Source organism: Cheilinus undulatus, linkage group 16 (assembly GCF_018320785.1).
Source record: "Cheilinus undulatus linkage group 16, ASM1832078v1, whole genome shotgun sequence".
Classification (NCBI taxonomy): Eukaryota; Metazoa; Chordata; class Actinopteri; order Labriformes; family Labridae; genus Cheilinus; species Cheilinus undulatus.
In genome coordinates, this window is record NC_054880.1 from 14,644,528 (window position 1) to 14,659,043 (window position 14,516).

General features: G+C 39.8%; 1 protein-coding gene across 4 annotated transcripts in view; it reads left to right on the plus strand.

The window, feature by feature from the left end:
* Positions 1–14,516, plus strand: part of ago4 (argonaute RISC component 4) — a 41,187-nt gene that overhangs the window by 4,766 nt on the left and 21,905 nt on the right. For all 4 annotated transcript variants that reach the window (XM_041809624.1, XM_041809625.1, XM_041809626.1 and 1 more), the window contains exons 2-5: positions 8,726–8,897; positions 9,935–10,055; positions 12,930–13,111; positions 13,669–13,805. In XM_041809624.1, the coding sequence (XP_041665558.1) occupies positions 8,726–8,897; positions 9,935–10,055; positions 12,930–13,111; positions 13,669–13,805 (612 nt within the window). The remainder of the gene's footprint in view (positions 1–8,725; positions 8,898–9,934; positions 10,056–12,929; positions 13,112–13,668; positions 13,806–14,516) is intronic.

Below are 14,516 nucleotides of genomic sequence, written 5' to 3' on the forward strand. Positions count from 1 at the left end.
CCAATATTTCTAATTCATATTAGCCTGTACCGATATATACAAACCCTTTTTATGATAAAAAAACACCAGGTGTCTTCTGTGCAAAGAGAAGCTGAGTCGAGCGAAGCTGAGAGAGGAACAGGAAAGTAGACAGTCTAGCGGTCATTTTTCATTTGGGGTTTCATTGAAAATGTTAAGGGTTTACGACCACCTATACTCGATGGGACACTTGAATATTTCCCTGATATTTAAGCCGACATATGCTGCTTAAAAGTATCGCCATTAATTTGTTGTAGATACTTGAAATTCTATCGACCGATACCGATATCTAACTTTTTAAGCTAATGTCTGTCAATACTGATACCATGCCAATAATATCAGACATCCCTACTATATCATTTAAACAAAAGCAGCCCTGCATCATCGCAAACAGTCCCCACAATCCAAATCAAGAGAGATTTAATTATACTTAAACGGACCTAAAGATTGCCTCAAATCTACAAATACCGTGAAAACATGTACGATTAGTCACCCCAATATAAACGCTGCAGTCTGTTTGTGGAGTTTAAACTTTCTTTCTGTGTGACGATTTCCAGTCTGTCTGCAGCTGTTTTTCTCTTTTAGTACCATGAACACGTGTAGTCATGATGTTGCACGTCTTAGCTCTTGATACTGGTCGGCTGTGTTGGCGGCATCAGTATATAAGCCACAACCAACTATCAACTAGATTTTACAGCAGTAGAAACTTTTTTGATTTACTCCAGTGGAGCTCTGGAAGTAACTTCATGTAGGGGAAGCAGCATTTCATAATTAAAGCGGCTGGTTATTCAGTAAACGCTTCAAAGCAGAAGAGCAATCGGCTCTTGTTTTGAAAGTGACACTAAATGTCATTCTTTAGAAATGAAAGGTTTTGTCCATGTCAAAATTGTATTAAAATATTACCCCAATAATTATCAATGGCTTAATCGATGTTTACCTAGAGCTGCTGCCTACTTACACACATGGCAAGATCAGGACAGGGTTAGGGTTGGCTCATAACAGATTTTGTCCAGTTTGGGTCACTTAAATGTCTTTAATCACACCAGTGAAAGCTGAGTATTTCGTGATAGTGGCAGGATTGAAAGCTGAAGTAACTTAAAATTTGCCACATGCATTACTCTAGCAGCTTATTTGTATACATTATAACTATTCTTATTGCATTATTGCTTCCTGATTGTTTTATCGAGCATCATGTTGTTGGCCGAAAAGATTATTCAATTAGCCATTTGGTGCAAATAATCACTTTTGAGTAAAAATAATAGAAAATAAACATAATAAGGGCCTGCAGGGTGATGTTTTTGTCATCTGAGGAAAATTGCAACATCGTCCTAAAACGTATTGGGTTTTTTTTTAATGGGTTTTTGAATTATTGCTGAAAATGAGCTATTTCAGGAAATCATTTCATAACTTGTGTTTTCTTCATAATTATTTCCAGATATTACCACTTGTATTATTTTTGAAGTGTGAATGCAGTCAGTGAGAGTAAAAAAAGTTAATGTTTGGCAGTAAAGGAACTACTGACTGACTTCAAACAACCATTAAGCTTCCGGCCTTTATTTTGACGCCGTCTAGACGTCCTTTTCAGTGTGACCATATAATTGTTGAGTTTGAGTCTGAGTTTTAGTGCAAATCACGCTTCAGAAAGCAGACTGGTAAAGGTGACGATGACACCTAATGTTCTCATAAGCGACCACCTTTAGTAAGACACAAAAGCACCAAAATCCACGATTTGAGTACTCCAGATGTATTTAATGTTGAATAACTGTTAAAATCTCTTCTGCTTGTGTTTACAGCATATCTTATTTCAGGCATCTAACTGAGAATTTGTTAAAAAAAAATCTGAGGGACTAAGAGACGATGGATTCAGAAGTGTTAAGACTTAACACATTTCCAAGTTTAAGGACTCGTTACTGCTCCAATCCACACTTTAAAGACAGTTTGAGAAGTTTCTAAAAGTTTGTAGATGGTACATTTTACAAACTGTTACGAACTTGGTACAAACTTCTGTTTATTTTAAAATTAATAACATTTAAATTTAACACCCTATATGTGTTTGTATCTGCCTCATTTTCCACTTGTTGCCTTTGTGAATGCACAAATAAACCAACCTGAGACGATGCTGAATGAAGGAAAAACAATGAGCCACATCTAATAGGATAATACAGTCCAGAAACCCATTCAGAGCTGAAACAAGTGGTCTTTTATTCTGCAAGTTGACCGGCTGAAGAGTAATCCTCAGCTGTTTTTTTAAATTGTCACATTATCGTGTAAACCCCACACTTCCTTGCTGCAGCGTCTTAAGTTTGTTGTCTCACACAGTTGTAAAGTAATAATCTTTTGGCTGTTGTTCAGTTAATACAAGTCATTAACATACTCTAGCTCTGCAGAGTTTGATTGTATAGATATAGATGATAAATGAAGGCTTTAATCAGGAACTTTTGGCCTCTTAGAACATTGTAAATTGCAGTCATATCTTTGTAACTTTGAGATCCATACGGCTGTAGTTGTCAGTGGTGTGAACCTCAATAACGTAGCTGGGGTTGTGGAGGAAGGATAGGTTCAGGCATTTCATGAGACACTCACATTTCTAAGTGTAGTAGTGTGGCAGCTGTGGACGCTAAATATAGGTGCAGCTCTGTTTTTGGTGAAAGTGAAAGAGGAAGAGCTCGAACTCGCTTGCCTCACACACGTCGAATCATACAGTTACTGGTGTACCTGCTGCTGCAGTGCATACAGCAGGAAAGAAACAAAGACACCCAATTCAGACAGTTCAGTCTGCTGCAGGGTTACAAAGGAATTAAAACATTGAATTTAGGGTCAATCCCACTTCTACCCCTTAGCCCTTATCATAACCCTTCCCCTTGCTTTTGAGCGTTCACGTCAGGTGAAGGGGTGTCCCAATTCTCTTTTGAATTAAGGGCTAAGGGCTACATAGCCCTTGAAACATAGATTTTCCAGGACCACACTTGAAACCAAGGGGTATGATGAATTTCCCACCATGCTCTGCATTCACTTGTGAAATGGCACAAAGGGACTATGAAAGAGGCACATAAATGTAAAAATATTTTCAGCATAATGATTATAGAAAATACAACACCTGTGTTTTCTCATATGTTCAGTCTTTAGCTTCTAGGGATTAGAGTTTATTGTATTTTCAGTATGTAGCCATGTAAACCAGGGCTATTAATTGTATAAATAAATGTAGAAGCTTAACACATAAACAAAGTGGTCGAGGCTTTATTGTCACCTCTGTTTATTTTCCCCCCCTACCCCTTACCCCTCTGTTTCAAGGGGCAAGGGGTAGACGAAGGGGGAGGGCTAAGGGGTAGAAATGGGATTGGCCCTTGGTCTCATTAATATGCCTTACAAAGCAATGAAAGGGTTTAAATATTTCTGTTGCCTAGTGTGAGCAGTTATGGGAGTTTTAAGATTATTTTTCATCGATTGGGCTTTTTGATAAATAATTCAATGCCTTAAACTCCCTGCTGAGTTCCCATTATGCTTGCAGACAAGGTAGAATTATCTAGCGCATCAGCAGTGACTTTAATAATCCATGAGTCTATCTTAAGAAAATTCACATAGTTTTGTTTCCGTCATTTTTTTATGCAATCTGTTGTTGTTGCAATGCCTGATCTGTCAACTCTGATATGAGTGTTGTAAAATGTAATGGTATCGATACCTGTTTCAATACCTCAGTAACAACAATGTGAGCACTGTCAACCTGTAGAGATGTGCTGATTGTATGTATTAGGGTGGGATGTTGTGATGTTGGTGTCACACTCACACTATTTCAACATTTTCTCTTGACCATGAAAACAGTTCAGTTTGTCAACCACGTTACCACTTCTGCCCAAGAAAGAGAGATCTTACTTGATTCCCGTCTTGGCTGGCATTACATTTATTTGACACAAAAGATAAATGTTATAGTAGATCTTTGTCAGTATCCGATTGTCAGAAATCAGATTTGTTATTACGCTATTTACAAATCCATTTTAGCTGATATCAGTATCGATACAGATTTGCAACTGTAGCTCAGACAAAATGGCAATATAACATGTTACTCACCACCAGACCGTGACCATGTAAATCATTCCCAGATAAAACCACCATGGCAGCAGCCCCAGTTAAACAATAATAAAAGTGACACAGCTCACCATTAGAAGCTCTACTTCACCTGATCATCACACTCCATCAAAAACAGTCCAGAAAGAGTCCCTACAATCTAAATCCAATCAAACTTTTAGTCCATAAACAGGATGACATCAATGAAGATCCATGAACTGGTTTTTATCATTTCAATTTTGCCATTGTTGTTCTCAATAGTCCGCTGTATTTGCTGGAATAATAAGGGTTTGATATCGCTTGGGGTTTATCTGATACTGGTGCCTGAACCAATACTTTTGATGGAGACAAGTGTGTTGAGATTTGGAGGGACAATAAAGTTGTCTTGGTATCGTAAATGGTTTGCAGAAATATCTTTCAAAGATGCCAGTGGAACATGGATTAAGAAAAATGGAGAGTGTGCCCACTGGGGTGGCAGGCAATTGAAATGGAGTATCGATATCTGTGTTGTCATTCAGTCTGGTAGGTATTGGTTGTTTTGGTACTGGTACTATGTCGGTGCTGGATTTAGATACTTATCCTTAGTAATAATGCCCCCTTTTCCAGGCAGTTATTAGCAATGTTATATAGAAAAATGTCTGCCAACTTCTATCCTTTTTGGAGCCTCTAGTCTAAAACACCTCGACTTTTCCTCATAAAAACAGGTGTAAAATCCTCGTTTTCAGTTAGTCTTCGGTTTAATTTGGGTATTCTTATAGGTATTTTTGACTAATTTTTCACCGGGATTTCTAAGGGGTTAAAACACACTTTAAAGTTTAAGGATGAACAATTAAAACAGCTCAATTCCTTATAGCACACTTTAAGTTTAAGGCATGAGAAAAAGAACAAAATAAAATAGGCTGATGTAGGCCGGCCCAAAACTCCACAATTGTATTTGAACATACAACTGATATTTAAAGCTTATATATTAGATGTAAATGTTAGCTGAAATTTTCGCATCTGCCAGTACCAGTGATTAACTTTCTAAAGCTAACATCTACCGAAATCCCGCTGATAATATTTTGCACCCCTAATGAGTTCTCTGCATGCATTGTTGTTCAACAGTGGCCGATGTTGGCCGACACAGACGATGCAAATACGTTGGCAACATTTCATTATCAAACTGCAAATCTGTAAACAGATGTCTCTCTCTCTTTGAGCAGCTTTTGTTTAAAGTTTGATGTAAGACCTGATGTTATTTTATTTTGTCAGCACCAGTGGAGATTATCTAAATGCATGGCATTGAAAGTTTTGGCAACCTTCATAGAAACATTACAAAAGTTGTTTAGTATTCGCTTTTTAAATGTGAAATTTAGTCTGATTGATAGAACTGTTTTGAGTTGTGTATTTTCATAAGATTTAGTCTTTTTTTAAACATGTTCTCTACCTTATTCTTAATTTATTTGTCAACCATATTACTCCGTACCTTTGACTATGTTTGCTCCTGGTTGATATGAGTCGAACTTAACTGAAAACAGAAATTTGTCACTGATATATGTGCACTAGAAAATCTTGTACAAGCCTGTAAAGGCCTTAGATTAACCTCATTGAACCTTGCAGAAACCCTGAATACAGTAACTTTGCAGCATTAGACAACATTTAATGTTTAAGATTAAGTTAACAAGGTTTATTCAGCTGTGCTTTTATCTTTTTGATGCCAGTTTGCAGTTGTGATAAAGAGTTTTAATTGCTTTTGGTTTTAGTAATACATCTCTCTGCATACACAAAACTAATCTTCCTGCCTTAATGCTTTTCCTACACTGCATCCAATGCATGCTTCTGTACTACTCCTGAATTTCAATACACTTGAAACTCTTCAGTGTGCTTGTAATACAAAATGTGGAGTTAAACACACAATGTTCAGCTTTCAGCACCGCTCAGAACACTTTGTACGCCTGTTGTTGCCATCAGTAACAAGGCCAGTAGGACAAAGTGGAGTGAATCATCAGACGATTTTTAGAGCAAGTCGTGACAGAAAAAATAGCTTTATAAATAGCTTAATCTGTCAAATTTTATGGTAAACAATTTGGGGAAGTAAACAGGGAATCTTGTTTTTAAACGAGCTGCTTGCATGGCGATGGAAGAGGAGGAGGAGGAGGAGGAGGCGGCGTGGGTTGTGGGGAGAAGGGGAGATGATTTGGGGCCCAGGCTAGATGAGGGCATGTTAGGAAGCGATGGGGAGGGTCCTGATTGTCCGTGTTCTCGCGCTTCACTTGCTAACTGGAGCGTGTGTGGGTGCATGGAGTTCAGGAGGACCCCCGCGGTCCCCTAGCTGTCAGTTGACAAAAGCATTGAGCGCCCTCCTCCAAGCCTCCTAAGATACCACCAACACAATATTATTTTAACTTTTTATTGTATATTTAGCCTTATCATTATGCCCTTAAGCTTGTGCATGCTTTTGTCTGTTTTTCCAGAAATATAAGCGAAGATGTACTGTACTTTTTCCTCTCTAGAGCTTTTTGCAGATTCTCTTGTGTATAGCGAATAGCTGCTCAGGACAACAGATGAAGTAGGAAAGACAAAGCAGGCGTTAAAGTGCCTCCTTCCCCAGTGTTAGTGTAGTGATATTATGATAAATTATGTACCATCAGTGAATTTACCTAGAGTAGAATGAGCCCTGCAGCCATTACCATGTAGGGTATACGTGCTATTTTTAAACAAGCATTAAGATGTCTCCTCCACCTTTGTTAGCTACCTGCAGACATGAACATGCACGTACTGTATGTATTGTGTCTTGGTGTACGTGGTGCATGTAACGGTAATCCCAGACTGTGTGTGGCATCCCCCCATATGGCCCTGCTGCTGTCTGTCTGAGAGGAGCTCCCTCTTTGTCTCGCCGTGCAGGGTGGGTGCCCTGTATGTCTGGGTGGAGCTGGGGGCGGGCTGAAGGATAATTGGGGGTCATTGTTTCGGCAGCCTCTTGTTGACCCATGTAGGTCAGGGGCCAGAGTTACGGATCAATCAGGGCGGGTTTGTGGTCCGCGGGGCCATTTCAGTGCATTCAAGCAGGTGTCACTGATGAGATGGTTTGGAACAAGCTTGGCGTTGTGCCGCGTGCATTCATCTTTACATTTGACGTTTTGGAAAGATAAGCACGCACGCACTCTGTCCTAAGCTTTGTTCACGTTAAGGTCCTAACAGCCTTGATTCAAAGCATGATTATGTAACTCCTCTGGATTAAGGAGTTGATGCAAGGATATGTTAAACAAGGTCTCTGCACATCCGAATATGTGACAGGTGCATCAGAGAACGTTGAGGCTTACAAAAACTCAAAAAAGCTCCTGCAAACCATCTTGCTTTGTGCTGGTATTTATTGAAACACAATATTTCATCAGGGAGACACCTGGTTAGACAAAAAAAATGCTGCGTTTCAGTAAATATCAGGCCAAAGCAGGACATTGTTATGGAGCTTTTTTTTTTTTTTTTTTTTTTTTTAGGTTTTTGTATTGATGTAAGGATCATCAGTTTGACTGATGCCAAGTAGGGCTAAAAAATATTAGAAAAAGTGACACTGTGATAGTTTTTGTTTCTGTGTTGTACATTGCATTTTTTAATAGAAAGGGGTTTTAACCAGAAAAATCTTGGGCCTTTTTCTGCATTTTTATAGATCAGTATTTGGGTTTTTTTATGTCTGTTGATAGAGAAGGACAGTGGGTAAAGTTAGTAAAATGTCTGCCTTGTGTCATTTTAGTGTATCTGTGACTGCAGCAGCTTCACCTGTAGCCGGAGTCTACATGCAGGACACTCAGACTGTGCAGGACACAGTCTGAGTATCCTGCACAGTCTGAGTGTGCAGGCACAGTGATCAGCTCTTTAGCTGATGGTGATATCAGACATGAATGTAGAAAACTTGGGATTTTTGCTCACATCCAACATTACAGAATCAGCAGCATGACGTGCTCAGGTCTCATGACTAACTGGCACATCTTAAGATGTGACTGTTTGCATGTGCGCATTGCCGTAGCAGTTGTTAAACAGCATGTGCCTCAATGCAAAGCAAAACTATTGATGCCATCATTTTTAGATACTAGTAATGTCAAAACTGCATTATGACAGGCTTTGCAATAGCAGCAAACATTGGATCATCAAAATAATCATTATTTTCTCATTTAGCCTTCTCTTGCATACTCAAAACTCCTCAAGTGTTGAAATTTTCACCCCAATTTTATTTGGCCTTTACCTTCCAGCCTCATATTAGACACTACTCACTAGTTGGTAGACAGTTCTGTAAACACAGCAGGTAATTTTCAGGAAGTGGGCAGGGGTGGTGGCAGTTATATTACAAAATCAGTTCAAGTTTGTTCTTGAACTTTTATTCATTGATATTGTGAATATGCCAGATTACATGAAAAATGGATGTAAGGCAAAAGCTGTCATAAAAAGCACTGAACTCTGTTCCAAAATCTGCGCTGTGAGGGTCATGTGTAAAGGAGCAGATCAGAAAGAATTTAGTGGCAGACTGTAAAGGGCTTTTGTGATAAAACTTGGGATTTACACCTCCACAAAGTAAGACTGTGCTAATTTACACTTGTCTCTTGGAAAATCAATGAGCAAGTAACTGGTGGCATAAATCAGTAGATTGACTTGTCTCTCTTTTTCTCCACAGGCCCGCCCGCACCAACCTCTCTGTTTCAGCCTCCACGGCGTCCCGGCCTTGGCACGGTGGGGAAACCCATCCGGCTCCTTGCCAACCACTTCCAGGTTCAGATTCCCAAGATTGATGTCTATCATTATGATATCGACATCAAGCCTGAGAAACGGCCTCGGAGGGTCAACAGGTAAATCTATTTTTAAATTACACGCGGGGTACTTTTTATCTTAGATGTTGTCGCTAACATAAAAATTTTACATTTCTTAAACAAGTTTTTACAATTCTTTTTTGTGTTGTCACTATCAGTTCCTTAGAAAAAAAACCCACTAACAGTCCATAAAATCCAAAGATCGATCTTTTAATATATGCCTTTTCTCTCTCCTCGGCTCCTCGCGCTGCCACTTAGACTTACATCACTCACGCAGCCTGAAAGTTGACTTGCACTCGCTTCTGGAAGTGTTTAGACTCTGATTCAAGGTTTAAATCTCACACCCAATCATCTGATATAGATATCTGGGCACTTTATTAATATGAGCTGCATATCTCTTCCTTAAACATAAACCTCCGCTGGTGCAGTGCGAGCTGCAGAGCTCTGCAGGTGACTCGGTGGAGAGCGCTTAAGCTGCTGCTGCACAACAGACCTGTTTCACTCTCACACACAATAGTGATCATCTGGGATGCTAGGTTCAAGAGCAGCAAAACCCGACTGTTTTTTGAACCCCTGTATATGTCGCTCTGTACAGTCTGCTTTGTTTTACGCCACCTATTCCTCTGTTTCACCATCGCGCAAATTACGCACGACCCCGCTGTTTACAGCAGGGAAATGACGGAGCGCTCAGTCATTTGGAAAGATATGAGTAATAAACCCGCATCTCATGTAGATTTTCTATAAAGTTAGCATAATGTAACATTTAATACAATATACAATGTGCATAATATGATAGATAATATGATGCATGTTTCTTTTTATATAGTTGGAACATGTTTTGTACTATTTCCAACTTAAGTTCTCAGAGAATCTCTTAATTGTATAAACAACATAGGATTATTTTTACCAAAATATCCCTACATGAATCGATATCGAATTGAATTGAATCAGGGCCTTGAGAATCGGAATCGAATCAATTCAGGAAATCAGTGGCAATACCCAGCCCTAGTTGTCACAGGCATGTAATTCCTAGTATGTGTATATCTGTTGTTCACTAACCTGTTGTCCTCTTCCAGGGAGGTGGTGGACACGATGGTGCGGCACTTCAAGATGCAGATCTTTGGAGACCGACAGCCTGGCTACGATGGGAAGAGGAACATGTACACAGCACATCCACTGCCAATTGGGAGGGACAGGGTCGGTATTTGAAACACTATTCTCTGTGCCATCAGCGTCTTTTTAAATGTCATTGGCATGCTAATAATAATCAGAGCCCCAGGAGGTTTATAGAGGGAGTAATAGCTTGTATTTAAGGCAATAAACCCAGTGATTTGTCTGTCTTAGGAGCTTGGTGCTAGACAAGTGTACAGTTAAGCAGTTTTTTTGTGGGTCTGCCTGCTGAGCCATCCTGAAATCTATATTTCTGTACAACGAGACGCCTGTTTATTGTATGCTCTCACATTTCTTTACTTGTACTGTTAATTGCATTCAGTGCAGAAATCTTGCTGTCAGGAATTCAGATGTTTTTGTAACCTCCTTGAGGTTATTTTCTAATATTCATGTTTCATTGCAATTGACAGACTGATGATGAACATTTATGTATAAGGAAAAATCTTAAGAGTTGTTTTCTTTATCAGATTTTTCTCTAGTATGCCGTCTCTGTTTAGGAAGGGTAGATCATTAAAAAATGCAGATGGTCTGTGTCTCAGGGGTACAGAACGACAGCAGCTGTAAAATCTGTTGTTCACTTTATCAGGGCCCTTATTTTACATATTCTGAGGGCAAGAACACTACAAACTGCCTAGCTTTGATTTTTTTTCTCTGCCTTTGGTTGTATTACAAGATGGCAACATGTCCAACAAAGAAATGATTCATCGCTGTTGGTGCAGGTTTAGTTCAATTGGAAGAGCAGCAACCTCATCCGCAAACGGGGTTTTTTAGGGGTGAACAATATTGGGGTCTTCGCAGTGATTTGATATGCAGATACTGACTTTTTCATTTTGGCCGATATCAGTATCAATATATATAAGAACAGCATAGGTAGTTCAAACCTGAAACAAACACTTCAGCTGACATTGGTCTATTGGCCCTGCCTAAAGCATGTGTGATTCTGGGCTGTCCCTGACAAAAGATGACCAATCATAGTGATATCTTTGGTCGTAGCTCTAAAACGATGATTGCACTGTGAGACAGGTTGACGGACGGCCTTTGTTATGGTCTTGCGACCAAAGATAGCCTGGGATAAAACTCTGACAGTGTCAGAAATTAGGACGACCATCTCAAGGTGTGACTGCTGCTACGACCTACATCGACTAACCAACCAATAGGAATGCAGCAAGAAATGACATAACGATAAACGCAACACTGGCACTAACAAACAAAGAAGTTAGCATTTATGGAGACGATGCTAGCATTTATGGAGACAATGCCCTTAAAGCAGAAGTTTGTGGGATTCCTACAAGGAGGACGTTTACTTCTTGCATACCACTGTACCACCTGTATTTCATTGGTGTTTAGTGTGAGTTGTTATTGTACTGTCTGCACAGTCGCACAGTGTAGCATGCCAGAAACTTTTAAGATAGCAAAAAAATGTAAAGTCTGTAGGAGTGATAAAACTCTACAAAACTTTTTTTTTGGTAGGGTTATTTTTGAGGCTTTTTGCCTTTATTGGACAGCTGAAGAGAGACAGGAAACACTGGGAAAGAAAGCGGGCAAGACGCCCGCAAACATGCACCAAGAGCGAGAAACGATTCTGCGGCCAGCAGCACCAGCGCACGGGCACCTGCACCATCAACCAAGCCAAAGTGGTACCCACAAAGCGTTTTCTTGCATGCAGCGGTTAGCTACAGCTAACATGTTGGTTGTTAATATCTGCAGAAACATTCACATCTGGCTACAATGATAATAAAACTTTCTTAGGTGATATCTGCCCATACCTGCATCTTGCCAGTAATATTGTACATCCCTTGGTGGTTTTCCACTTTGTGGTCCTGGCTTGACTCATCATGAATCTATTATTTCCAGTTTTCCATTAGGGATCTCACTCAGTTCCTAGTATTATCTTTAGAATAATCTCCAGCAAGGTTCAAAGCAATATGAGCCAATGCTAAAATGCCATGTCAAGACACTGCCAGCCACAGAGTGGACCGAGAGCATGTTCACTGGGAAGAATAGGATGTCAAATACAGGAGTCAAACCCCTCTTGTCGTTGGCTTCATACTTCTGTATTACCCTTCAAACCCTCCTGCACTTCTCAGCAGTATTTTTGTCTAGTGGCTTGCAATACCTAAAAAAAATGAGAGAAACCAGGTGCACTATAACCTCAGTGTCCTCCATTGTTGTTGTGTGGGATGCCACAACCTTGCCTGCACTGAGGAGGTACTAAGGAATAAGTAAATGCTTTAAACTAAGTGCCTGGTACCAAAACCACGTAGAGTCAAGCTTAATCAAACCTATATTGCATTTGGAATTGCACTTGGACATGGTGTGCATTTTAAGCTTTAATATGAATAAAGACAAAATTCCTCAAAAGTTTTCCATTAAAAGAGAAAGAAGAAGAAAGCAGCGCCCTTAGTTCAGGTAGAGGATTTTACAGATGGTGAGAGATACTCCTGTTTTCTGGCTGAATATTCGCCTGTATTTTAATTTGTTAGGAAACAAAAGTACTGCTAAGTACCACCTAATCTGCAGCTGCTTGCGCTTTAATGCATCATGTTACAGTTCCATGAGCAGGAGTTTTCTTGGGGTAGAAACATTTGCTTCAGTTGACTAAATTCAACCTCTGCACACCCTGGTAGTCACAACACATGACAGATTTCCTGCAACTGGTCTGCTGTCCCTGGGATTGAAAGAAGATCATCACCAATCAAGAACTTTTGGGTAAAAAAAAAAAAAAAAAAAAAAAACGAAAATCTGTAAAAGTGTATTTAAGCTGTTCTTTGGATCATTCAGTTTTGTCTTAGATTTATAATTCACCATTGTTCATCTGTCAGCTGTTCTTAAATCGATTTACCTCCATTCATCTTTTGTTTCTCCTTTCCTTTTTCTTTTTTCTCCCCGCTTCGTCTTCAGGTGGACCTGGAGGTGACTCTACCTGGTGAGGGAAAAGATCAAACGTTTAAGGTGTCCTTGCAGTGGGTGTCTGTGGTCAGTCTTCAGATGCTGCTGGAGGCTCTGTCAGGTCACCTGAACGAGGTCCCCGAGGACTCGGTTCAGGCTTTGGATGTCATCACGCGGCACCTGCCCTCCATGAGGTATGACACACTCATTACCTCGGCCCATCTCACAAACACACCGCCCACATCTGCCGGGTATTATTGCTTCTCAGCTTTTATTTGTCTGTATTATTTAATTTCCTGCTGTCATGTGTCTTCCTGATCAAACCGTATTATAAAATATAATTACTGTGCATGGTGACTCACAGGAACAGCAGCTTTTTGTACCAACTGTTGGAGCTGAACTACAAGCCTCAGATGTTTGTGTCCATCTGAGTTCATTGAAAAACCTGTTGACTTTGATTAAATCGGTTAGAAACAAGATAGCATTTTGAAAATGATTCATTGGCCCAACCAAACTTTTGACCGGGTTTAAACCTCCTGAGATGGGTTATTTGGATTTTAAACCACTGTTAATATTTCATACCTCTATATATTTAAACATTAGGGCTTCCCCTAGGGGATCTTGCAGACTTAAAGAACAGTCTGAAAAATTTTCGACCACACTGAATGATATCAGCCTTAAAAGGTGGTTTATGAGTTTGTGCTGGTCTAATTTGACCCTTTTGCTTCATTGTCTGTACTTTTTCTCTCAGGTATACTCCTGTGGGGCGTTCCTTTTTCTCACCTCCAGAGGGCTACTACCATCCTCTGGGTGGAGGCAGAGAGGTGTGGTTTGGTTTCCATCAGTCTGTCCGTCCTGCCATGTGGAACATGATGCTCAATATTGATGGTAAGACCTGATCCATGTCAGTATTAATTGTGGCAGCTATTTTACATTTATTCTTATTAGATTTATTCTTGGGAATGTTCTTGCCAGGGAAATTTATTAGCTGCCATACGTGGAGGAGTTGCAGGTTCTGCCTACCTAACAGCTCGTACTCTCTCTGTCACACTGCTTCACACATAAAAATGCACGTACTCCTGTTCGGGGTGCAGGTAGTCAAGTGGTTAAAGCCGTGCCCCATGTACGCAGGCGACCTGGGTTCAAATCCAGCTTGTGGCACTTTCCTGCATGTCTCTCCCGAAATCTCTCATCCCTGCTACCTGTCTACTGTCCTCTGTCAAAAAAGGCAAAAATAAATCCTAAAATAAAAAACAAAAAACGGTACTCCTCTTCTGTTACCTCTGCTTGTGTTTGGACAGCTTTTATGCAAATTGGAGAAATATGTATTTTGATTATCTGACTGTCCACCTCTAATAATTCGGCATAAATGGCAAAAATTAAACGTACTTTTTATCAGTTCTTTTATCTTTAAAGATCTGTTTTAAGCTTGTTGTTGTCTTTTCTTCCTCATGGAATGAAAGGTTGACGAACATTTCTAGTCTGGTTTTTATCGAAAAAATTAAGACTAGTCTAAAGACTGGCTCTTAAGGCAGTTTCTAATTCTATTCAGAGTGAACGTGTAGTGGAGGGATATACTTGATAATAAGATAAACTGGA